Below are 27,179 nucleotides of genomic sequence, written 5' to 3'. Positions count from 1 at the left end.
AAATTTCAAGTACTAAGCAGACCCTGCTTAAGATATTTTTAGTATCAGCCAAAGTTGTCTAGAGGCTGCCACTGCTGTAACAAGGATAAAGATTCCCTTGAATCAAGCTTAACGTTGGTAACTACATTTACGAACTTTTCTTGCCAGCTTTGTGGAAGTAATCCCCCTGGATTGTTCAAGACATTTTTGACTTTCCAGTCTAGCCCACAAGCTCTGGAATTCCTGGATTCCTGCATTCAAACATGCATAAATATATCCCAGGTATCCAAAATAAATCTAATTCTCTCACAGATATGTGAGAAGCGATTATTGTAATATATAAGATGTTGATCGTTATGAACGCTTTTGTGTTGCAAAATCTTTCTTGGAGACCATTTTCACAATGTAAATAGACAAATGAGCAGGAGAATCATGTGGTCTTATCTTCAGCATGAATCCAAGCACACAAGAAATAATAGATATATAATGCAAACTTAAGAAATTTTTCATTTGGTTTCATTCCGCTTTGGTTTCTTTCCAGCTACGAAAGACAAGAGATTTGAAGATGAAAGTAAAAGTCAGAAACTTGAATTCAATATTACTGTAGCTTTCATGGTAATTACCTTAGTAACCTTCTGAATTGCTCACTCACACATATCAGGGAGGTTTTTTGGAGCAACTTTGTTACTGTCCTTTTCAGTGGGAGACCAAGATTTCAAAACAATCACCTGTAGAGGTGACTGCAAAATCACCAAAAATTATTTTTTAAAAAATCCTTCAGATGTGTCAATCTACTGGAAGGGACCACCTTAATATCCTGCATTTCAGTAAAGTTTCTAAATTTCAGCAGATCCAAGTCATGCCAATTATGGATCCTATCTATACCCAAATCTTTGCTCTACCATTTAGTATAAAAACTATATCAGCATGCAAACTGCTGAATGAGTAAAATCAGATAGCAAATGGGACAATGCATTGCATATAGATTTAATTCTCTCCAACACAAGAAGCCAAGAGAATCCCTTCATTATGCCTAAGATCACTCTGGCTAGGTCAGGAAGGGAAGTATTTGTTTGTGAAAGAGAAGAACAACAAAGATGATTAGGGGACTGGAAGCTAAAACTTATGAAGAACGATTGCAGAAGTGGATATGTCTAGTTTAATGAAAAGAAGGACTAGGGGAGACATGATAGCAGTGTTCCAATATCTCAGGGGCTGCCACAAAGAAAAGGGAGCCAACCTATTCTCCAAAGCAGGACAAGAAGTAATGGATGGAAACTAATCAAGGAGAGAAACAACCTAGAACTAAGGAGAAATTCCCTGACCATTAGAACAATTAAACAGTGGAATGACTTGTCTTCAGAAGTTGTGGGTGCTCCAACACTGGAAGTTTTCAAGAATAGCTATTTGTCTGAAATGGTATTGGGTTTCCTGCTTGAGCAGGGGTTTGGACTAGGAGACCTCCAAGGTGCCTTCCAATTCTGTTATTCTGTTTTCCTGTTAAGTCCAGTACACTCCGCATTTTATCTTGAACAGAGACTGATCAGGGAACCCAAACAAGATCACCCATTGTAATATCAGTTCCCCTCCAAAATCCTGCTCTTCTTTTCCACCTTCTCTCTTCTGATTTACAGAACATTCAAAAAATTAGATCTTCCTTTTGGTTTTTGTTTCATCTTAGCTCAGTATGATATAGTCAAGTTTACTTTCTTATGTCTTTTCTGGTAACTAATTAATCTTTCAGAGGCTGGGTTTCATTTTTAAGCACTTGATCAGCCAACACTAAAAGCATTAACCTTAAAACTAAATGGCAAAACAGTCATGCAATGCTTTCCAGCTTTACAAATGTCAAAACACAATGCAAACATCACAGAGGAAGCAGTGGTGCAACCTGTTGGGCAACTTGCAAGTAAGAAGGAAAACTTCAATCCATGTCTGTGTAACCTAAACCCAGATGCTTAGACAAATAGACATAGAAAACACTGGGCTTTCTGTCTAGGTCTCTCTTCCACAAATGAACCACTGTGTGAAATAATAAGCCCGGAGTTAAAAAAAATAAGCCTTGCTCTGCTCTGCTGTTTATTTATCACATGGAAATCTGGATGACAGTCTGTGGGTGTGCAGATCCATTTTTCCTGCTCTTCAGCCTCTCATTTTCCAAAATGCTACAAGAGAAGAAAGGACTGGGTTATCCAATAGATTGGAGTGTCCAATTACTACACTCCTGCAGTAGTGAGAACATTATTTCCTCCATTGTATATAGAAAGATCATTGCAAAACTCAGAGCTTCCTGAAATAGAAGAGGAAATGTTTTTGGGTCCATGAACCTACTCCCATAATTCTGGAGAAATAAGAGCTATGAGCTGGCATTTAAACATACAACTATCTATTAGTCTTCTTTGCTTCTCAGCAAACGATGCCAATGTTGCAATTACTCCTGTTCTTTATTCTGTCTGCCCTCCCCTTTTTATTACTAGTTCCCTCTGAATAAGAATCAGGACGTCCAGTAAAAGTATATCAAATTTCCATATTCTTGGCTTTAGGAAATCTAGAGTAATAGGATAGTTAACTAGTTATCAGTTAGTTTTAATCACTAGTTTTAATAGAATAGTCTAAAGGGTCATAGCAACAATTAGAGATAATTATTTATGTTGGAGCAGATTTGGACATTTTCAGATGGTAGGAGTGATGATAAAATGACTTCTGTATCTTATTAAGTCATGAAATTGCTACTCTAGCCAGTTCCAGAAAACAAATCAGTTTGTTATCTCCAGCCCAGAGGCTGGTGCTTTGCTTCACAGCATCCAATTTAATTTTATGATTAAAGAACATTGAAAAAAAGATAGTCAGGGACATAGATTCTTATTGGCACCAACAAGCCATGTATTTATAAGTTGCCTATTCAGGATGAAGATGTATCAGGTCACTTTCATACTGGGCAACACAAACTGTGCTTTAACTCTCTAGTTGACAAGTGTCAAACCCATGGCATCATGTTGCCATCACGTGACATTTCATAGCATTTTCCCCTTTGTGGAGCTGGGGTGAGTGTGGCCTGCGTGTGACACGTCCGGCCCATGGGCCACCAGTTTGACACCCCTGAATAGTTGCTCTGAAATCAAGGGAAGAAGTGACAAAAGACAAATAAACTCAGTTAAAAGAGACAGATATGATGAATCACCAAACCTATGCACTGCAATTTCAGGTTACACAGTCCATCTTTGGAGGAACAGCATCAACTGGAATGGGATCCATCCACGCACCTCTCACATAGCAAAAAGGAGATGAAGTGCCTCAACTATACAACAGAACAACCATTCCTTCCTCTCTTAGTCAATGTGCTTGCAGGAGTATCAATGCCCCGCAAATATTAAACAATTTGTTATCTTTTAAATACTATTTATAAAAGTCCAATGCATTTCCCATGGACTATCCAGTGATATTTGCAACAGACACTTAAAATATTTGTTATGATTTCCATACTATAAATAAAAAAGTGGAAACGGATTTAGCTGCTTCACAGCACTTAATACAAGCAAAATTTGAATTTCTAATTTGGAGCTTAGTCCTCATGCTATACTAGCTTCTTAAACAGTCTGTCCCCCCCCACTTTTCTTTTTAATCAAACTTTGGTAGTCAACTCATTTTTGTGCTTAAATCATGTAAACTAGAACCATAAGCTATAAAAGGAAACAAGAAGATTAATTGTATTTCATAGCTCTGGCCCACAGGCTTTGTTGCTTCCATGTATGATGCCATGAATTTTTCTTGTGCTTCTTGGAGTTCAACCTATAGGACGGTATCCTTGTATTTAAACTTTGTAAATTAAAGACATCATCTGGCTTTCCAAAGATAAAATTAGAATCCTAATTTGTCCTGTGCAATTAGATTGGAAAGGGAGCACAGTGGCTCACGTGGTTGGGTTGGAGATTAACAAGCCCACATTCGAGACTTGAGTGCTGCTGCATAGTGGGGTGAACTCCCATCATTCGCTCCAGCTCCTTGCATGGACATGAAAGGAGCCCCCACAGGTGTCTCTCAGGCAATGGTGATGTCATTGGCTAATCTTTCAACCCAAAAGCACCTTGAATAGTTCCTATGACATGAACAGGATGATTAGGGAGAATTATTCGAAATTTTAAGATTTTTGTACTCTGAAGAGTCCTGTTAGGAAAACTGGGAATCAAGAATACTGTGTTTTTTTTTAAACAAAATCAATGTTTTATTCTCGTAGAGGGAAGTTTTTTAAAAAAGTAGGAGAAACTATGGAGTATTCAGCAAAGGATGCAAACTCCAGTTATGTACATACATTTATAAAAGATTATTTTAGTTGAGAATCCAGCTGCATTATAGGAAGTCTTGGCTGCAATCATTTCCCCGTTTTTTACTTTTAATGTTGGAGAATTCTATAGTGTTCTGAGATTTAATTTTGAATAGCAGCTTTGTGGTTCAGCATCTGACTACAGTTTGTTAACCTGGAAGGCTGATTAAGAGCAGATTTTTGGAGAGTTTGATTTTTTTTTTTTAAAGAAGCTTCAATGAGTATCATCTATTGTTAAGAAGAGCTGACTTGCTTAAGAATGCAAAGAACCAAGACTCAGAAGTTTCCTTAGCCACATCATGTGATAGAAAAGCTGCTAACCACCAACAGAAATTAGATGAGGTCACTTCCAAACAGGATACAGGCCTGTATTCATATGCTGTATTTATAGCCACTGAAAAATTGCATACTTCATATGCAGAGTTACACATTATTGAATACAAATGTTTCAGATTTTGATATTTGCATGAACACTTTCTAATAATTTGCAATAAGTGCTGCCTAATTTCTATCCTGGAATTTTCCAAAACCTGGTGCCCAAAGTAATAAATATGAATGCATTTTAGGAATTAAATCTTTTAGTTCTACAATTTCAAGGGCCCAAGGATGATAACAACCAAATGTATCATAGAAATCTCTCCAAGAATAAATCCAAGAATAAATCCCGAAGTGAATATTTCACTGTTTCCTCTTGAGATAAAGCATCTGAAGAATTTTAGTCACAATGAAAGAGAAGTTTAGCAAAATTTCTCAAGAGAAGAAATACAATTCCATGAATAGCTTTTACCTCTGAAGAATTGGTACAGCATCTTTAAAATGCTCTAGAAATTCTAATGTTAACGTATCTAACAAATTATTTAATTTTAGATTTTTATCCTGTCTGTCTTCAATCTCTCAAGATGATAATAGAAGGCACCTTCAGTTTTTCCTCACACAACTGGCCTAAGAGAAAGTATTTGTCTAAAGTCCAATGAGCTCTGAGGGTTGAAATTGGCCTTGGATTTTGGTTTCTCTAATCTTAATTCAACTGCACCATACTAATTCTCCAGTCAATGCTCACAAAAAGTCTGTAGGTATGTATAGCACCACGTACTGTAGTATTTGGAAGAATGACTTGAACCAAAGGTTAACTGAATTAATCAAGTAAACAGAAACTCCACACTAAAATAATGCATACTTACAGAGCACATAAAAACCTACTTCTTCCGCATATGCAATAAATGAACTTTTATGCCTCTAGTACAGGTAGTCCTCAACATATGACCACAACTGAGCCCATAATTTCTGTTGTTAAGTGAAACATTTGTTTTTTCATCCCGTTTTATGACCTTTCTTGCCACAGTGGTGAAGTGAATCACTGCAGTTATTACATCCGTTGTTAAGTGAATCTGGCTTCCCTATTGACTTTTCTGGTCAGAAGGTCGTGAAAAAGAATCACATGACCCCAGGTTGCTAGGCAACTATAATAAATATGAATCAGTTGCCAAATCTGAATCTTGATCATATGACCATGGGGATGCTGCAACCATCGTGTGAAAAACGGTCATAAATCACTTTTTTCAATACCATGCATTGTAACTTTGAATGGTCACTAAACAAACTGTTGTAAATTGAGGACTATCTGTATTTTTTTGCAGATAAGAAGCATGCATGAAGAATGATAGCCATGGGTGCTGGAAATTTCAGTTGACATTAGCCATTCTTCTTTATTATTAAATTTATATGCCGCCCATCTAGCTGTTCATTATGTTCACTCCTGCATATAATATAAGGATTTATAGCCCAACCTGATCTATTGTGAATATGCTACTGCACATGATCTGTTTATTCTCACTTTGTTCCTCCATTCATGCAGGTGGACAAAATTAACCAAAAAGGGAGATCTTATTTGGGGATCTGACTTTAGAGATCTTTACTTTTTGCTTATGTGCAATCTTAATCTGTTTAGGAACAAAAACCTACATGCCAAATATAGATGCCACATTGAACCTTCGTTTTCACATTATGCCATCTGAAATCCATTGATTCCAGATATGACCAATCCATGCCATGCTATATGCACTTCCCATTTTTCTGGGGAAATAATATCATATATCCTTGCCATTACTAGATTCTGGTTATAATTTCAAACATTTCAGCCAACACATTAATAAGAAGTAGGTCTGGGAGGAAATCTAATCTTCTGCTATTGTGAAGAACTTTTTCACCTTTCACTTTCAGAAACACTACAATATTGATATGCAACATGACTGAGCTATAATGGGAATGTTTTGAGCAAAAGCAAAGCTGACCTTCAGCCTAATTATTTCCTACAGTCTTAACAAATTTTGAACTTGTTCTTATCAAATCATATCAAATTTAACTTGCTTAGAATTATCAGACTGGCATATAAAACTACAATGCCTCTCAAGGGAACACAAGCTATAACAGGAGGGCTGGGGGTGTTAGCTGCAATGTGTCTATACTTGCTACAGATAACTGTTTAGCTTTTAAATAGACTTAAGATTTTATTGGTGTTATTTTCCTGAGGTAGCATATCAGCCTTACTAGGTTCACCAGACAGGAAACGCAACCAGATGAGCTAATTCTATTTTATTGTTAAGTTACATTAGCAGAATCTTGTAAATCTGAAACACAATTCTCTATCTCACCCCAAGCTCCTTTACAAAACTAGGGAGGGTATCTTCTAAATTCCTTGCCCCACCCACATTCCTGTTGCAGGCTCAACTGACTTCTCTCCTGGCTGCATCTTTTTGCCTTGTCTCCCAAGGTCCACCTCATACATAACCATCCTGAGGTAATTGATGCCAGAAAAGGAAATCAGTCAAGGCACTGCCATCTTGTTGCTAGATTCCATACCAATCTTCAGTTAAAAACATATTGCAATGAACTTCCTTCCTCAAAACAAGATCACATGATTAGGTATGCTGAAATGTCACTTTGTGCAACAAATATATCATAAAAAGCAAAACAAAAGGCACCTAAAAACATCTAGCCCAGAAAATCTTTAATTCAATGTATCCAAATGTTTAATAAGTAAGAGAACTTTCTAGAGTATGGTAGTTCCACCCTTCTGACAAGAAGAAGTAAGAAGAGGAAGAGAAGGGGCAAACATTTCAGGAAAGAAATCCAAAACTGTTCAAAGATTGAAAACACTACTTTGTTCATTTTGCAAATACCCTATTGTCCTCCAAACTGATGGTTTGGAATTCAATTTAAAACAGAAACTACCAAGAGGATTGCACGCCTGGAATCAGTTCTGCCTTTTGAGCAAACTAAAGCATTACTGAAGATCTAGAGTCACAGAAGATTCACAGCGTGCCAGGAAAAACTGAGCCCTTCTATTACTTTCCCAGGACAAAACAAAAGGTATTAGACTCCACACAGATGATTTTATTACCGAGGTTTTGAGAAATGAATAAGAGAATTATAAGCCATGAAATGGAAAACTTTCCCTTTAAGAATGCTTTACAGGAAATTGACTTCAGCTGACTGCTTTACCAAACATGTTCCCTGAAGCTTACAGATTCAATGGTTTGCAAAATGCCAGATCATGTGTTCCTCCTGTGGGATTTGCAGCACCATATGTAGACTTGGACTTAATCTTCCTTAACCTTTTGGTGCCAAATACACTGTATATTTCACAGTTCTGCTTACAGAACTGTAGCTTGGAAGGAAAGGGCCTCATTCATGAAGAGGGAAGATAAAAGTGGTAAAGGAAAATATTCTGGTTACCACTCCTGAATATCAGGCCTCGAGATTTTTAAAGCATGTTTTGGCCTGCCATGGAGGCCAAAATTTACATCCAAAATTTAAATCATTTACATCCTGACACTGACCATGGAGTGAGGGTTACTCCTTACACTACCAGTTCCTTCCACCAATTCCACTAGAATTGTGATGTTTTGAAAATCAGTCAATACTTGATAGACATTTCAAAATACAAATGAAATCATCTCAACGCTGAAACTTGAGTGTGTTACCCTTTTGCCATATGTTGATGACAGAATGCACTGTGACTGAGATCATCTCAGTTTTATGTTCCAGTCTGGGTTTCCCAGTTGGTTTTTAAAAGGGCTCAGAAAGAATAGTGTTTAGCTATTTGCCACCACTTATTCCCCATTTGCCTACACAAACTAAGAGAGGCTTCCTCAAGCCAGAAAGAAAGAAGTTGAAACAGCTAAATACACATTTTCCCTTTGCCTGGAGAAGTGTAAGTTTAGCCATTTCAACTTGCTCCCCTTTTTTCCTACACAGGCAAAATGGGAGAAATTTAATCAAATGGCTTAATGCACACTGTATTATTCTGCAAATCCTCCTGATTGAAAAAAGATGGAAAAAACTTTCTTAAAAGCTGAATGGTCAGGGAACAAATCAATCCAGGCATTTTTTAAGAGATATGGCTAATTTCTCTGCATGAGAAAAACAGGAGTCACATATTCTCTGTCAACAAGTACAGCAGGCTTTTTCTGGGGAGTTTTAACATAACTGTTACGCAAATTTCAAATGCATATGAAAATTGTTAAAGGACAATAGTTGGCATTTTTTTCTCCTTTCTGCTCTTTTGTGATATGCAGTATATCTGTATGTAATTTAGGAAATTAAAAGCATATCGGGCTTTCTGAATAAGAGTATTCTACGTTTCAACATAATGTTCAGAAGTAGCCATAGCATTTGGAGGTCTCATCAGAATGACAAACCATTGTGATGTCACAGTGCAAACTCTACTGCTTCTCCAGTATCACCTCTTTCTGGCAAATCTTATGCTCTGAAGAGCCAATAAGTAAGAAATGAGAAAGTATTTTCTCTAATGTTAACAAAGTTAGTGTAATTCACTTTGTCAGGTTGGACTTTTGAAGCTCCAAACTACACTCTCATAGCAACTCTACAACTCTCTTTCCTGTATGGCTAGGCAAAATGACAGGGTAAGGAAATAAATTATAGGATTCCTAACCCAGCTTTTGCCTTCTTGATGTCTGACTGAATTACCAGCCAAGTTCTCCCCACAATATATAGGATGATTTTCCTAATGTCAACACAGTTGGTTTCTCCATCCAGCACCCACTAGCTGATGCTTAAAGAGATAAGAGTGTATATAACATGAAACCATATCTCTCTCATTTAGAAGTTGTTGGGTCAACTCTAAGCATGTCATTACTTACCAGGGTAATACAAGAGAAAGGTAGATTGTAATTTTGCTACAAGGATTGGTTAGCAACCAATGGTCAAACTGATTTTTTTTCCTGAAAGGCAGAACAATAGCAAAATTATCAGATTATGTCTGCTAGACTCACCATGATTTAAGTGCCTGATACAATCATTCAACATGGTGCTGAATTTCTTCTGAGCTTCTGAATCCGGAAAACAGTAATAACTATGTCTAAGGAAAGGCTGCCACAGGTAGACTGGAAATTCCTTTGGAGGGACAACAAAGGCCTGGGTATTCTCTTTTTCACTGGAACCTTAAAAATATGCATACATTTATGTTTTTAGTCATTCCATCAGGTTTACATATAATTATAGACAAATTTCCAGTAGACATGTAATCTTGCCTTAACATTTGTGCCACCAATGCTTAGTTTTCATTGTAACTCTATGTGCTCTGGACACCACCCAGGTTGTAGCATCAGCCTATCTGAGCATTCCAGTGAACAGATTCCTTAGTCTGGACTCACAATTACCCAGATTCAGAATGTATAAGTTATGTGCATCAGATGAGCAGTTATATAAATTTAATGCATGCATGCATGCATACATGCATATCATCCCTAATCTATGTAATTTGTCTCTGGCATCAGGATTGTGCCTCTGTGCCTGTTTTCTTGACTATTAGTTTTTACTTGACTTTGATTATGACTCTGTCTCTTACTTACTTTGCTTCTATTCAGCTTCCATTGTTGCTCTGGGTTTTGAGTTGATATGACTCAAACTATATGTACATTTCAGGACAACTATAGAATAATACTTTACAGTGTAAGATAGGCAAACTTATTAAATGTATGCCTTTAAACTATGTGTAACTCTTTATAATAATTAATTTATAATATAATAATATATTGTTTATAAACTAATATATAAGTATATAAATTAAATTTATAAAGACAATGCAACACTTGAAAGAGAACATCAATTAATACGCAAAGTAATATAAAATATAAAGAATAGGCTATACCTTACCATTAGGTTCTGGAAAATGCTTATCAGATAGTGTGTTATATTCTTCCCCTGTAATTAGCACTTTGCCTCCAATAGGGAGAATGCAAGTTTTTGAACTTACTCCTTTCTGGAATGCCTAGAATTAAGAAAAATTAGTAAATATTTTCTTTTTTAAAAAAGCACCCTCAACTTATAAAGTGGCTGCTAAAAATAAATAAGAAAATGTGAACAACACTTTAAATTTCAAAATCCAGAATGGGAGGTAATTCAGTTATTCTGTTAAATGTTCTAACTAACCACATACCTCATTTACCGCACCCTGACTTAAAATTTCCATTTATCTATTTTTTTTAAACTGGCATTTTCTCTTCCAATAAGATTCTAGGATTCTATTGGAAGATAGGATCATTTATCAAACATTAATATAATAGTATATGTAAAATAAAATAAATTGGACAAGTAGTATGTATAACATTTATTATACATTAAATATGAAATCAAGTAATAGAATTGAACTATTTTTTTTTGTATGGTATAGATTTTTTTCCCTTAAAAGTAAATAATGATGATGATGATGATGATGATGATGAAGGGTCTCTTTGATACAATATTGTAAGACCTTCTCCTGATCAATATCATTAATTTAAAAACTAGATCTGTGATGGCGAACCTATGGCACATGTGCCACAGGTGGCACACGTAGGCCTCTCTGTCGGCAGGTGAGCCCTCGCCCCAGCTGAGCTGTATATACATCCAACAGGAACAGGAAGTGCCTCACAGGAGCAGATAGGGGTTAATCCTAGAGAGGCAGGAAATGCATCACTGAACAATGGAGATGAATGCTAGAGAGGAATAAAGCTGCATACAAGGCAGACATAACACCTGTAACAGTGTAGGCATGCAGGGGGGGAGCACAGGGGGATGCAGCGCACCCCTCTGCCCCTTTTTTGGTCACAGAAGGCTTCAGGGAGGCCTGCTGGCCCCAAAATGGGTTGCGGGGGGGTTGCGTGCACATACACAGGGGGCAGGGGAGCTTGTGGGGGGGGGGGGTGGCATGTGTGCATGCGTGTGCACGCTTTCGGCATGCAAGGACAAAAAGGTTAGCCATCACTGAGCTAGATAATGAAGCGGCCAGAATGCAACTCTGCTTGATGCTTTGAAAAGTGGAAATAGGATTCATTGGGTTGTGCAAGCATTTCACAGGTATAAAAATATTTTTATTTAGCATCATTATCAAATAGAGGATCATTTGATCTTCAGTAAAAGTCAGTAAATGAGGCTGATTGTCTCTTTAGCCTCTCTAGGGAAAGTGAATCATTAATTATACCTTTCGAGTCTCACTAAATGAAATTTCTATTGTTCTCCCTTCCCCCACTCCTATCCTCTAGCCTATAAATCAATCTCCATTCTTCACCCTGCTAATGTTGTCATGTTATTGGCCTCCCAGATTGGTGTCCTAACTGGGCTTCTGCAACATGCTGAACACGGAGCTGCCCTCAAAAACTGTTCAGAAGCTTCAGCTGGTGCAAAATGCAGTGGTACAGGCAGTCATGGATGTCTGTCATACAGCACATGTACCATCTCTGCTCTGCAAAGTGCATTGGTGGCTAGTATGCTTCCAGATTTAATGCAAGGTGCTGGTCTTCATGACTTGGGACTGGGTTAGTTATAAGACTGTCTCTCCCTGGTTGTATCTACCTGTCTTATAGATCTGACAGGAGATGAATGCTCCTGGTCCCGTCAGGGAATGTCATCTGAAGAGACTCTTTTCTGTTGTGGCCCCTGTCCTCTGGAACATCATTCCCATGGAGATCAGACTTACCCCAACCCTACTGACTTTTTGTAAAGCCTTGAAGACTTGGTTTTATCATTGAGCCCTGGGCCCTGATGATGCAAGTGAAGCCATTTCTTGGTTTTATTTACTGTTGTGAATTCACTATTGCTATTGGTTGTTTTTCCTCAGCTGCTATTTATAGTTTTCTTATATTGTTTTTATTCTGTTTTAGGTATCATTAGCTGCCCAGATTCATGTAGGCTTAAGGTGAAGCCCATGTGCATTAGTATCTTATTTTCAAGATGAAAAGCTGGAAAGTAACCATTCCAAAATTAAAATATTGTATTCATCATCATATTAATTATGGAAACAATTAAATAATGAAATAAAGTCTTTTAAACATCTACGCATTAACTGGAAGATTCTACCACAGAAATATCAAATTTATGACCTCCCAGGATGGCACAACACTCTGCTAATCACCAATGGTAACTTCGTGACTTTCAGTAATCTTGCTTACCTACAGTTGTCTGATTCTGAAAACATCTATCTCTAAACACATACTGAGAATACATCAAGCTACAAAGTGGAAAAGAATGCAGACAAATGGGATAGTTTTATGGAAAAGACTGATGTCTTTTGGATGTGTTGATTTCTCAAAGGCACAAAGGAAATCCGAGACACAAGGAGGATTGGAAAATGGCAATACTCATATACAGTACATGTTCTTGGAGCAGACTTGAGATCTGGATAAAAAGACAACCACTTTAGAATACCAACATCTTAAAATGTTTTTTTTTTTAATGGAAAATAATCTATTATAAACTGCCATTTTGTTTTATCCTCTTTATTTTTAAGGTTGTCTATAAATGTTCTTGAAGAACAGAAATCATGGATGGCTATAGACCAAGGCTTTTAAGGGAAGCATGTCCAACTTCCCGGGTGGGGGAAGGGGGAGACATCAATGTGGGTTGATAGAAAATCTCCAGAGTGGACTTCACTAATGAATTGGCAAAGCACCTCAATTCCCATTTTGTCAATGTGTAAATTAGTATTTCATTTTACACATCTTCCTATAATATGCTCTGAGAGTTAAAAATGTGCTCAGTGGCTCAGAAAAGTATGGTCATTCACTAGTTTTGATTTCAGAATAGAACCCAACAGATCAGCAGTGCTAAACCTCATGAGTGTGTTAGCACTTAATAAATCAACAGATTACCTCTTTGCTTTCAAAGCTTTCCACAGCGTAATTATTTTTAATTACTATGTATCTCTCTTTCCATTTCTTCAGGTCTTCAGCAAAATGTGATACCTCTCCTTCATAAAGGACTGTGCTGGATGATCCAGGTGGCTGTAGAAAAATGACACCAAGAAACAGAATGAGCTTCTTGCAAGCATTATGTTCCTTTTCTTTTGTAAAATGGGGGAAAGGATCTAGCACCTTGGAAAGATTGGTGTAGAACTTCAAAGCACAGATATGAACGTATGAGATTTTTCATGCTACTACAAGAAGATTACAGTATACTGTGTCTGAGGCCTGTATCCTCAAATTCAGCTTTCAAATGAACCCTGAATGTTCTGCTTTCAATATTCACTTGAGAAGAAAAGGACTTAGAAACAAAATCAATTTAAAGTATTTATTTACCAGTAGCTAGTTAGTTAATTCATTAAATTTATTAGCCGTCCAACTCCAATAAACTCTTGGATTGTTTCACAATGAAGCCTATTTTTAAATTTTTGTTTTCTCTACCCTATCCATGCTGATACTTTTTGCTCAGGAATCTAGGTATTTTCATCTATTGTGATTTAACAGAGTTCTTGGGAAGCATAACATGTGTTTCTATTTGTGTGTGGAAATACAAATATGGTATTTTAGGCTCTTGTGAAATAGCTGCAACTCAAAGAGGATAACAGTACTCATACATTAAACCATGATTTCCGCAATACTGGTTGATTAAATAAACCAAATCTAGATAAATTGGCATCTTGACTAAGGCATAAATTATCATTCACATGTCAAAATCATTTTGCATAAAGGGCACAAAGGTGAAACCAAATGAAATCACATTCTGGCTTATCTTGATATGTGAACTAGACTACAAATGAGGGCATGAGCAGCCAGTAACTTTCACAGCCGACTGGAACCTTCAAACACAGTTAGCCAGATTGTGATATAACAACAACTACAAAGAGTCTGAATTATGGAGGGTAGGAAGGAATTACTAGTGCATCTGAATAATTGAAACATGCACAACAAAGATATGGCCAATGCTAATGGTATGTGGGGATGATCTTGGGAGAATGAGCAAAGAGATGAAGCCAAGGAAATGGTCAGGTAAAAGACAGCTTAGCCTGCAGCAGGAAAGTAGCTGGGGCAAATAATTCAGAAGGGACTCTCCTGAGTTTCATAGGCTGTAAAGAGGGACAGGAAAAGAAATGTATTTTGAGACTTATGAGACTATGTTTATGTAACTTTACGATAGAGTAGAATTAGCTCATCTGGCTGTGTTTCCTGTCTAGACCACCTTGCAAGACTGACACCAACTGCCTAAAGCATGGGGTGGAAACATCAAAAGACAACAACAATAACAATAATAACAACAACAATAACAACAACAACCCAGGAGATGCCAGAGTTGAAGAAAAAGAACTGGAAAAAAATCACAAAATATCGTGACCTGTCCATTGAAACTACATGGCTATGGATGAAACATGTAACAGTGATACCCACTGTCATCGGGGCACTCGGTACCATGTCCAAGAATTTTATAAAACACATCAAGAAATTGCAGCTTCCTGCAATAACACCAGCAGAAGTGCAAAAAACTGTGCTACTCGGAACATCATACATCTTAAGAAGAGTTTCATGTTTAATGAATAAAAGTGATGATGATGATAATAATAATAACAACAACAATAATAATAATACTTGTTACCTTTATTTTTAAGAATTGAGACTGCAGATCTCTGTTTTGTTCCAGCTCATTCTGAATGTGCTTGCAGAAGGATATGGCATATTGGCGCTTATAGTGTGGGCTGAAGTTTCTGATCACCGCTTCAGTCTTTCCTGAAAAGGCATGTTAAATATAGCATATTTAGGCTCCATTTTGCTTAGGCTTCACAAGGGCATGAGGCCCATCCCCAGATTTTTAGAAAACATTTTCTGCAAAAGGACTATAGAACTACAGTGGTACCTCGGTACTTATTATTAATTGGTTCTGGAAAGTGCAATGAGTACCAAAAACGATGGGTACCAAACACATTTTTCCCTTAAGGAATAAGGCAGTGAGTCACAAGGCACCCGACACTGTCAAGTTTTAGCTTGTGCGTTGAGTATCAAACGATGAGTATTGGGAGAAAATGTTAACTCCAAATGTGTTCAGTACCAAATTAAATGAGTTTCAAAGTACCACTTTACATGTATCTGTACTGAGAATAATAATAATAATAATAATAATAATAATAATAATAATAATAATAATAATAATAATAATAATAATAATAATAATAATTTTATTTCTATACCGCCCTTCTCCCGAAGGACTCAGGGCGGTGTACAGCCAATTTAAAAACACAAGACACAACAATGATTAAAAATTAAAATAATTAAATAGATTTGGCCGATTTAAAACCCCAAAAATTTAAAATACCCCAATTTAAAATTATTATGTTGATAGCCCGGCCTGGCGGAACAACAGGGTCTTCAATGTGCAGCGAAACACCCGGAGGTCGGAGATCCTACATATTTCCGGGGGCAGTTCATTCCACAGGGTTGGGGCTCCCACAGAGAAGGCCCTCCCCCTGGGTGTCGCCAGCCGATATAACTTGGCTGATGGCACCCTGAGGAGACCCTCTCTGTGGGAGCGGACTGGTCGGTGGGAGGCTATTGGTGGCAGAAGACGGTCTCGAAGGTACCCGGGTCCTATGCCATGGAGCGCTTTAAAGAGAAGCAATATAAGATTCTATTATGAATGCTAATATTTCCTGACAAATAGCCTTTTGTTTTAACTGACTTAATCCTGATTCTGGCCTTAAAAACATAATGAGACAGGATAAGAAATCTCCTTATTTTTGTACCAGTGTATTTGATTAGTTGCAGAGGCAGATAACGGTCCTTAAGCATAACACTTTTACTTATCTGATTCCAGGTGACAAGCAGTTACAAATCGATTTCCCTCCCGCTTCTAAAAAGAGAAGTACTATAGCTATTGAGAATCTGTGTGGTATAGAACTCAATTTGGGATTCAAACAGGAGAAACCATGGTTATAGAAGCCCCATGGGGAACTTTGACCAATCATGTTCTCTCAGTCCAGCCTTGCTCACATTATTGATTTATTTCAAGCATGCATATAGTTGCCCCATTCAAACAATGCAACTCTGAATAGCATGCAGTAAATTGGTAAATAACAATATCCCAGGAACAAAATATCACCAATTATAAATAAATATAACAAGTAATTAACAATCAGGGATTCGAATTTATCATACCCTTCTGTGTACGAACTCTATTCATCTTGACCCAAAAGAAACAGCCAACTTTTCATTGCTTTTCTACAGGTTTCACGCTGTATGTATAATCTGAGTTTACAGTAGTAGGAAATCAGATTTAGGGTAGGAATATCATATATGTAACTCTATATATCTCTCTCTATAAAAAATGAGTCTTCTTGTTGGGACATGAAGTTTGTACAAGGAATGGAAACATCCATAAAATTGACCTTCCCTGTTGCAGTTGAAATATTTCCTATTACTGTAATCTCTCAGATTTGATTTCCTACTACTATAATCTCTCAGATTTTTAAATAATAAACACCAAAGAAAACATTACGAGAACTCTCCATGTCTTGAAAATAGGTGTATTTCTATGCATGGACTGACTGTACTTGATCTGCACAAATACAGCAAGACATAATAGCCAATTAAAGGTTTGTTACACCAGAATATCTTGATGCAAAAATGTCTGAGGAGCAAACTTCTATAGAAACAATCGATAGAAGCAATCTTTTTAATTCCATATATATTTTAAAAGATTGGAGAAATGAACTCTTCCCACCCCACACCCCAACCCCCTGTGCCCCCTTACTTGCACATTTCCAAATTTGGTCTTGAATCTCTGGCATGCATATTGCAGTTGTTTAAGGTGAACTGCAGCCAAGTTTTTCAATTAATGTGCTTGACTTCTCTGCTTGTCCCCAGCTGGGGAGGGAAAGGAAAGCCAAGAACTAAAGGAGGCAAAGATCTCCTTGGAAATCTTGGGAGAGGCGTGACATGGTTCCCAAAGACAGGGTCCAGACTGTCATCTCCAGATGCAACTGAATTACACATGCCATGGTTTTTAAGCTCTCAAACAAGAACCTTCCTAAATGGTAGAGCAATTATTCTTTTACAAAGCACACGCCTATGGAATTCTTGTTCTCATATTGCTCTATTTCTCAAGTAGCATCCCAAACAAATGTTACGGTATCCCTGAGCGCTGCAAAATACCAAGAGGGTAAAGGCCTAAAATGCAGACAGAATTTTATTGCTTGTGGTCAAGGATCAGCTTGCCTTCCCACTTCTGCATATAAGAGCGATCGTGCTGGTTTTGGCTGAAACCCAGTGAGCTGAGCATTCGATATCAATCAATGGCCAGCAAAAGATAGTCAGAAAGTTTCCAAAATTAGAGAAGAGGACTGTAAAGGATTATTGCACTAGAACCGTGATACAGGTAGTCCTTGACTTACAATAGTTTACCTAGTAATCATTTGAAATTACATGGCAGTGAAAAAATGACCGTTTTTCATACGTATGAGGGTTGCAGCATCCCCATGGTCACATGATCAAAATTCAGACACTTGACAACTGACTCGTATTTATGACGGTTGCAGTGTCCTAGAGTTACAAGATCACCTTTTGCAACCTTCTGGCAAGCAAAGTCAATAGGAAAGCCAGATTCACTTAACAACCGTGTTACTGAATAACAGCTGCAGTGATTTCTTGCCACAGTTAATGACTGTGGCACGAAAGGTCATAAAATGGGGCAAAATTCACTTAAGTGTTTCGCTTAGCAATAGAAATTTGGGGCTCAATTGTGATCGTAAATCAAGGACTATCTGAAGTCTATACATCATGATTCAAGTGCAGTAACCCGTGATCATTTTCTGAACCAGAGAAAAGTTATCAAGTTCAACTCTAACTGATGCAAATCTTCTGTGAGACTCATCAGGATGTAAAAGCCAGGATTTATAGTCATATGCATACACAAAGTGTCTGTTAAATATCTTGCTGTATGGTCATTGTGAGGCCCTTCCTAGGGTTGACATTTCAACATTTCCATTCCTTGGAAATATCCTAAAGCTAATCCAATTGTTTCTTGCTATTTTTTCCCCTTAATCTTAAAACAATGCATATAAACTGAGATACATACATCCTGTACTTTTCTGGCACTGAATGAAATCAATCCGCTGCAATATATGATAATATGGAATAAAACACCCTGCTCATTCAAACCTATTTTCTTACCTCTTTAAAAAAATGGTTATTCAAATGTAAAGCAACACTGCAGCTGCATTTTTGTTGTGTGTTCCTAAACTAAGCTTTGTTAGCTTTCTGTGAGACAAATTATAGAATAAACTACAGACATTGGAGTTTATTCAATGAATCGTGGTTAAACAAGCGACAGCTTAGTAGGTCAGTCATTTAAAACAAGAAGTTGCAGTTGCTGTCTAAGTTCAGAACTTCATACTGCACTGAAATTCTAAACTGATTTCCCATTCCCCACTGACTCACTAGGATATGCATGAAACACACATCTGGGCTCTGATTTTTATTAAATGCAAACTCACCACCCTTTCCTTTTTGTCATGCACACTAGACTGGAAATTCTCCATGTTTAGCAATATCTCACAAGGGTAAAAAATGTTGCTTCTCTGACAGGGTGAAAAAGCAAATTTTGCAGGTTCAGTGAAAACAGTAAATCTAGATTTCCTCCAGTTTTTTTCAAGGCTTTAAGCAGCAAACCCCAAAATTATAGTCTTCAGAAAACCCATAGACTATTTCAACCCTTCAATATTGGAGGGTGAAGGAGTTCTTTGAATAATTAAAACAGTAGTACTCAAGCCTAGAAGTTTTCTCCAGTTTTGAATGTTAGAGTTTTACTAAATTTTTAGGGACTTGGAACCTTTGGGCAAACTAGATAATAATTTTGTTTGCTAGAGAGAAAACTGGGTCCTTGAACTTAAATATTTGCATGGTAATTATTTACTCTATTGCTAAATTTAAGTCTTTGCAACATTAACAATGATTTTTATTGCTACAGCAACTGTTCACCCACAGCGTTATGTGAACATGGAATAACAATACCTGCATTAATTCACCAGTGCACATATAATGGGCATTATATGAAAATCACTTTTAAACAACTCCCTTTGATGGCTGTCATCAATCCAGGGTACATAGAAGTCTCGGTGGTACCCAGAAAACATAGATGGTAGCAAGAGATGCCCTATTGTTTAAAAAATAAAATGGTCAAACTTTTATGTGATTCTTAATATGAGAGGGTTCTGCTTTTAATCTTAATTAAAATTTAATTTTTGATTTTTAAAAATTGAAAACTTCATTTTTAATTTTGTTTTATACAATTAAATTTATCTGCTCTGAGCTTTGCTCTCTGCTGCAATTTTTCAAGACTTGCACAAAGCAGGAACTAATTTTGACAGTGTTCCTACTTTGTTTTTCAAAGTTTACCATTGGCAGTTATCCTAACAGAATTATTAGTTTTACACATGGGATGGACATATCAACACTTCATTTATCATTTTATATGTCATAAAAGTTAGAAAACAGTACAAAAATAAGTATGATCTGTTTGGGTGCTGCCAATGTCCACTTTTAAAAATTCATTCGGCATGATACTTATTCTCAGTCTTGTTAGTAAGGAGGAAGACTACTCTTGCAATCAGTTAAACATTAAAATGTTTAATTCATATCTCAGATCTTGGTTGAAGACCACAGTAATAGTAAATCTAAACAGAACTATGAAATTGGAATGGACATTGTGCAAACAGTTGGATAGATAAGCTTAATTTGTTTCTTACTAGATCAATTGCAATTATTTGCATTTGTAAAGACATCTGTTTTCTGTTTATACATAAGTGTTTATAGTTCCGCATTTCCATATTTTCTAAAAATACTTTACACTTTTTCAACCAAAACCTAAATTTCAAATATCTTACATTTCCCCAGTCCTTTGTAAAAATGGAGAAACCACTTGAAAGAAAATGGAGTTCTATGTCAGGCAAATTGTGAATCAATGTGATTAAAATGGGATCTTGGTCTTCAACCACTAAAAATAAAAATAAAGGAAGAAATTACATGTTGCTTGTTTAGCTCATGTAAACGACTATTGTCTTTTTTATTTTTTAGAATTTTAGTTCTCTCTTCACCTTTTGTAATGGTTGAGCAGCCATTGATAGATATTTAATTTTGAGCAAAGTTGCATTAAAATTGTACCGTAAGTTTCTCAATTTGGTTTGCCCTCTTAGAGAAAGTTCATATGGTTGGCTGCAGAAGGTAGACATTAACTCTGATGATTTAACTCTGATAAGCAGTACTGAGGCAGCATGCGTATTTTGGTAGCTAATGACATAAGGACTGCCCATCTCTGGTTTGCTTAGCGTGATACATAAACCTGGTTCCCTAATTTGTTTATCTTATTTACTTGTTTGTACAATTTCTATGGGCGCCCATCTCAGTTAATGACACTTGTTCTGGCATTTACCGTAGTATCTGTTAGCTCCTTTGTTCTCAGCTTGCAGCTCTTGATATGTTTCAACTTGAAGGATATGTTTGGAGTTATTAAGTAGCATTTAGTTTTATATTGGCCTAGATATGATTACAGTCTTAAGGATTCTGAGTGAAGCTTGTTTTAGAGTTGTCCGCAACTGCATATAAGTATAGTTGCATACCTAAACTGTGAAGGGGTTGAGGGATTAGCATAAATTGCAGATGGCTGCAGATGGGCTGACATACACACCTCCCAAATCCCAACTGTAGGTTGCGCAGAAGAATTCATCTTGCATGCTGATTGGTTGATCCAACTTCCTTTCTGTTTGAGTGTCCCCTAGCCAGAATGCTACATTTGCAGAAATATGAATGGAACAGCTATTTAACTGTCCCCAAATGACAGACCTATGTTCCCTGATGTTCATTACCAGGGAATTCTGCTTGACCCTTTACTGTCACATACTCCAAAAGCTAGAAATAGGGCTTAATAAATCTTATTATATAAATTATGTCTCATGGTACCACTGGAGGACATTTGCAACAGTCTGTTTTCTTAGGCTGTTATTTTCAACATTCTGGATATTTCACGTTAACAAAATGTACTAAGGAAAAAAATTGTAATAATCATAAATGATAGAGCTTTAGACTTTTTACATTCCGCTGTTATTGTAACAGGAAAACAGCCTTAGCCACAACAGCTGGAAAAGTCATTGGGGTGGGGGTGGGGATTTGTTTTGAGGGAGAATCAGACTGGCTTGCATATTTCCATTCTCATATAGTAAATTAAAATAGTGATTGCAGATAGAATTCTATCCTAATTCTAAAAACATGTCAGGCAAAGCATCTGAGGAAGTTAAAATTAGATCTAAGTTGATATATCAACTGAAGAGTAGTTTACTCTTGTTTTCATGTCTACAACAGAAATTGAAAACTAGCCAATCACTAGTCCATCTGAAATTTAAATAATATTGTGTCAGGAAAATGAAGGCCAATACACAACGTGTAGCTTTTTTGTCCTCTGACATTTCTTTTAACAATTACAACCTGATTTTTTCTTAATTAGATAGAACTAAAACTATCCTAGTAGCAATTCAGTGTGTCTTTTTTGGGTTATCACAATTTTCTAAAAGTGTATAATGTGTGGGGGGGATTTAAAGCATAGCACTACCAGATTGAAGGATCTGCTAAACTGCTCTGTCAGGTTCCTCTAGTAATTCTTTCTTTCAAGAGCACCTCCATTTGCTTTGACACAAATACTTCCAGTGGTTCCAATGGCTTATTCTAATTATCACACTGACCAATACTGCTGCTTTTAAAAATTAAATGTTAAATCAAAGGATGCATTCCACATCATAACTAGTTTAGCTCTTACTGTTGTCATTCAGTCGCTAAGTCATATCCGACTCCATGGACCATAACATGCCAGGATCCCCTATTGTCCACTATTTCTTAGCTCTTGTACTGCTATACAACAACGTACGTTTCCAAAATTTTAGTGGCCTGGCCACACTAGGCATGTACCAGTATTTGTTTTGGGTTTAGCAGTAAGAATAGTATGTGCATGTGCATTCCTTTATTTTGCAAATATGGGATTGGTGCTTCCTACATATTCTAGAATAACAAATTTAGATTGATTCTTATATTAGTGACATAGTTAGAATGGATGGCTTTCATTTGGCTGCTCCATAATAAATTTCAATGCAGAAAAATGGGATCAAAAGTTCTTTTGAATCTGAAAATACTATAACTAATGCCATTTCCTAGGGCATAGCCCTTGTTAAGCAGTTGGACGCTTTTCTATCAATGCAACTAACACCTGCTAATGTTGAATCTTACAGGAAAAACAGAGCATTTCAGTTGACCACATTTCCTGTTACTAAAATATAAGGCACGCAAAGAGGAAAGCAAGACCTTAATCCTTTTTAGACTGCTTGACTAAGACTTTACTCAAGTTACCGAATAACAATTTTAACTCATAAGGGTGTATTTCAGCTTGTTTACATTTTGAACCAACTTGTATCCAAGCACAGTTTTTGAAATGATTCATGGTCAATATGGTTAGGGCATATATGAAAACACGTCCATTTCCCTTCATACAGCTAGGCAACCAAAAGAAACAGGAAGAAAACAACAATATAAAAGGAATATATATCTAGAGAATAAATTCATGACCTCCACACTTTCTGAAGCCATTCTGGTTGATGTGGAATGGAAGCATTTAGTCTTACATTGATTCTTTTGCATCAGAGGTTATCAGCGTGGTACCTAGGACACTCCTAGACAAGGTTTCAGGATAAATAAAAATTAATTTAAAATTAAAAAGCTAAAATCTTAAGATGATAAATCACCTAAGATTTCATCATGCTTGCATGCCAATTCACATTAGAATGCCACTTTGTAAAGTTCCAGAACCAGAGGGGCTGAAAACTCAAAGACTGCTCAATCTTGCCAGGGTTCAATTGAAGCCTGTGGTTCCCCATCCAGCTGCTCACAGCTTCTAGATACTAGTATAGGATGTCTACAGGGTCACTTAATTTACCAGTGGCGCAGATGTACAAATGAGTATAATCAGCATAGTGATGTTGCCTCACCCCATGGCAATGGATGAGCTCACCCAGCACCCTCATATTGATGTTGTATAAGAAAGGGGAAAACACTAACCCTGTGGCACTTCACATAGTAGAGAGAGGGTGGGAACTCACCTTCCCAATCACCACTGACTGGAACTGACCCTATAGAAAGGAGGTCGCACAATACTCTGCTAGCACCTCCAATCCTCTAAATCAGTCCAGAAGGATACTGTGCTATAGAAAACTTCCAAGAGGTCAATTAAAGGAAAGATAGATACCATTATCCCAGAGCCACTATCTTGTTCATGCCATAGTTCATCCAAAAACATGACCAATGTCATTTTCATATCATATTCAGGTCTACATCCGAACTGAAAAAAATCCAGTTAATCCGCTTCACGCAAGGCCCTCTGTGTTGTAGCTCCATTACCTGAGCCTGTGACATCGGCAGGAGAGGACTCTGAGAGTGAAGGAGAGGAGTTGGCAAGGCCTCCCTCTCCAGGACCCTCCTCTCTGGCAATGCCTTCGGTGTCCGCCGAAGGGCAAGAGATAGGGCCGGGGCCAAGCACGTCCATGCAGCCACAGATGGACAGTGATGAGGGTAATGAGTCTTGGCTGGATCCACGCCAGCGTCGCAGAGATAAGCGCGCGAACAGAAGAAAAGGCGTGCCCGAGATTAGGCTGAGTCACTGGACCACACCCCACAGGATATAAAAGGGAGCGTGGTGGCCAGTCAAACCTTGTGACGAACAAAGCTGAAAGCTTCCACGCCATTCTGCATTGCTGGACTTTTGCTATAGACTTTGCTGGATTATCTCTGGACTAGATTGACTCTGTAATTATTGAGCTGTTTCTTCTGATGTACCAGAAGTGGGGAGAAGTTATCTCTCCTCTTTGTAAATAATAAACTCTTGGCAGGCAGCCACTAGGTTGTTGCCAAGTTCTGTTATCATAAGGAAAAGGATTTTGCCGGCTGGTTTGGTCTTTAACTCTTGAACGTCTGTTGGTGTGTGTGCGTGAGGTTGGGGACAGAACACTCTGAAGTTGCTGCACAACCACCTTCTTAATCACCTTCTCCCAAAAGTGGAGGTCAGATACTGGATGAAAGTTGTCCAGAATCATGAGGTCAGCAATTACTTTTTGAGAAGCAGGTGAGCCAAAATCTCCTTAAGAACGAACAACCCCTCACTTAGAGAAGAAATCACCACTGCTAGAACTTATCCTCATGAAATTCCCTGGCTGCCTTCACAAGCCAAGAAGGTCATGAATCAAGAGCCCCAGCGAGTTTGGATGTTTAAGGCTGCATGTTTCTTACTTACATTGAATGTGTTGGAACAGGGTGTAGAACCACTGAGTTTAACAGATCTACTCTGTTAAAATCAATTGTCTATTCCCCAATGTTTGCTATAGAATATATTCATGCGCCACAACAAACAGGAGTGGTACGTAAGGGATGTGTCCTCTAGGATTTCCAAAGGCCAGGGGAAAGAATACCAGGTCTCAAATGACTTCCATGCAATATGGCACATGCAGATCTTCAGGCTTTCTGTATCTGCACAATGGGAAGCTCTTAAGAGAATGAGCTCAATTTAAGGGTTTTCTAACACATATTGTGGCTTACAGTAAAATGTAAACTCAACCACTTTGACTTATTTACTGAATGGTTGCTTAGCATGATGTGTTAATCCAGTTTTTTAGTTCCCTATTTTGTGGACTTTGAATGCAACATTTCAATTTTCTGTTGTTATCCACCTAAAATAAAGGACAAATCTGTTCCTCCTAAAATCTGTTCCTCCTTAGCTAAACCTAACAATAGTTAAGTTTACCATAATTTTACAGATCTGGTATTTTTACAACATTCCCCAGCAATCTATGTACCCTGTAAAATGACATCATTTAATTACAGTAGACATCATTAAAAGAGCTGGTTAAAATCAGGCTATCATAACTATGTGTTGCATTCAACCACAATTCTCAAAATGTTTACTTATCAAATCAAATTTTTACAGTTTTCAGCAGATGTTTATTCACAAGATGTATTGTATTCCAATGAAATCAGTAGGGTGAATTTCATCTAATTTGATTTCTAGTGGATAGGCCTGTCTAGTCAATAAATAAGTTATATGAACTTCTGTGACTTTTTGGAATTGTTCCTGTAATATTATCACATTGAATGATGACAGACAGACACCAATCACCATGAAAGTGTGCATTTATTTGTTAAAGATCCCATCTTACTCCAGGAACTCAAGGCAGTTTATACTAGGGGTTCCCTTTTTTCAGTCCTCACAAAAGTAATCTTATAAAATAGAATAGAATAGAATAGAATAGAATAGAATAGAATAGAATAGAATAGAATAGAATAGAATAGAATAGAATAGAATAGAATAGAACAGAATTTTTTAAATTGGCCAAATGTGATTGGACACACAAGGAATTTGTCTTGGTGCATATGTTCTCAGTGTACATAAAAGAAAAGATACAGTTGGACCTACTTATTTTCAATCAAAGTCCTTAATCATTACTCTTTACACGCTCTGATTTATTAAGACATTAATAAAAAGACTGCATGCTTCTGCAGGATAAGGGATCCTATTTATTTAAAGCAAAATAGTTTGGCATATGCAAATGTATGCAAGCTCTATCTTCTCCATCCTAATGGAGTGCATCTACTAAAGGCCTTAAACTCACTTCAAATCAGTAGACTAAGTAGGTAAACCATGTCTTCTATCATTAGTCCTGCACACTATTTTGCAAATCTGGATATAATTGTAGAAAACAATATTGTGTGTGGCTTTTTAAAAATGCCATATTCTACACGGGAGATGGGAAATGTCTGGCCTACAAGGTAATTTTCTCACCTTCTGACCAGGTACTGATTTTGATTAAGGCAAGATATCTATTTGGTTGAGAGGGAAGAAAACAACCTATAGGAGACAGATATTCCACGTCTAAACAGGTTTACATCCTGTTTTCTGTTTTGCAGCTAATATCCTGGCCATAACCATTAATACTCTGTAAAGAATTCTGAAGATACCAAATACAACTATGAGGAGCATGAGGGACTCCATAATATCAACTTCAAATGCCAACTCTGAGACCCATTTGAGTGAATGGATTAACATGTTGCTTCCTTAGAACCAACTTGTTTCAGAAGAATCAATCCATTCGAAGCCAGCTATTCCTCTATGTCTGCATGGGCTGGATCTTCCCATACTGTTATTATTTTGCAAACAACCACAACTGGAGTCATCACATATAATGGGAAAGCAAAACACAAGCAATGGAAACAGTGCTGCAGAGACAGATCGCCTTGGGGTTATCTTTGCCTGCTTTAGGACAGGACTAGTAGATGCAAAGCTATAACTGAACCTTAGTTTGGGTTAGGATGACATGCTAACCATAGTTAAAGTAACCAGACCAGGGGTGGGTTCTACTTACCCTACCAGTTTGCAACGGAGCCGCACGCACTTCTGTGCATGCGTAGAAGCTTTCTGATGATGTCAGGGTTGGTGGGTGGAGCCTCCCACCGGTTTTACTACCGGTTCTATAGAACCGGTCTGAACCGGGGATAACCCAACACTGAATCAGACTTATAACCACCACCACCTTTTA

The 27,179-nt window shown here is 37.3% G+C and overlaps 1 protein-coding gene and 1 long non-coding RNA gene across 5 annotated transcripts in view; one reads left to right on the top strand and one right to left on the bottom strand.

The window, feature by feature from the left end:
- The window catches only part of NIBAN1 (niban apoptosis regulator 1), a 55,855-nt gene that overhangs the window by 17,310 nt on the left and 11,366 nt on the right, over positions 1-27,179 (bottom strand). Inside the window, exons 2-5 of one of the 3 annotated variants that reach the window (XM_034409622.3) lie at positions 15,167-15,297; positions 13,450-13,581; positions 10,478-10,592; positions 9,595-9,762 (exon numbers count right to left, since the gene is read on the bottom strand). In XM_034409622.3, the coding sequence (XP_034265513.2) occupies positions 9,595-9,762; positions 10,478-10,592; positions 13,450-13,581; positions 15,167-15,297 (546 nt within the window). Of the gene's footprint in view, positions 1-9,594; positions 9,763-9,852; positions 9,954-10,477; positions 10,593-11,126; positions 11,217-13,449; positions 13,582-15,166; positions 15,298-27,179 lie in introns of those variants that run through there. The other 2 variants (XM_087890097.1, XM_087890096.1) reach the window with 2 other exon arrangements.
- Positions 9,020-13,945, top strand: LOC117661106 (uncharacterized). Of its 2 annotated transcripts, none has more exons than XR_004589879.2 (3): positions 9,020-9,083; positions 12,463-12,718; positions 13,522-13,945. It is a non-coding gene; the product is annotated as an uncharacterized LOC117661106 (long non-coding RNA). The 2 variants fall into 2 exon arrangements; XR_004589878.2 differs by having other exon boundaries at positions 9,026-9,225.

Source organism: Pantherophis guttatus, chromosome 3 (assembly GCF_059756535.1).
Source record: "Pantherophis guttatus breed Tessera chromosome 3, ASM5975653v1, whole genome shotgun sequence".
Lineage (NCBI taxonomy): Eukaryota > Metazoa > Chordata > Lepidosauria > Squamata > Colubridae > Pantherophis > Pantherophis guttatus.
This window is presented reverse-complemented; position numbering and strand designations above follow the sequence as displayed.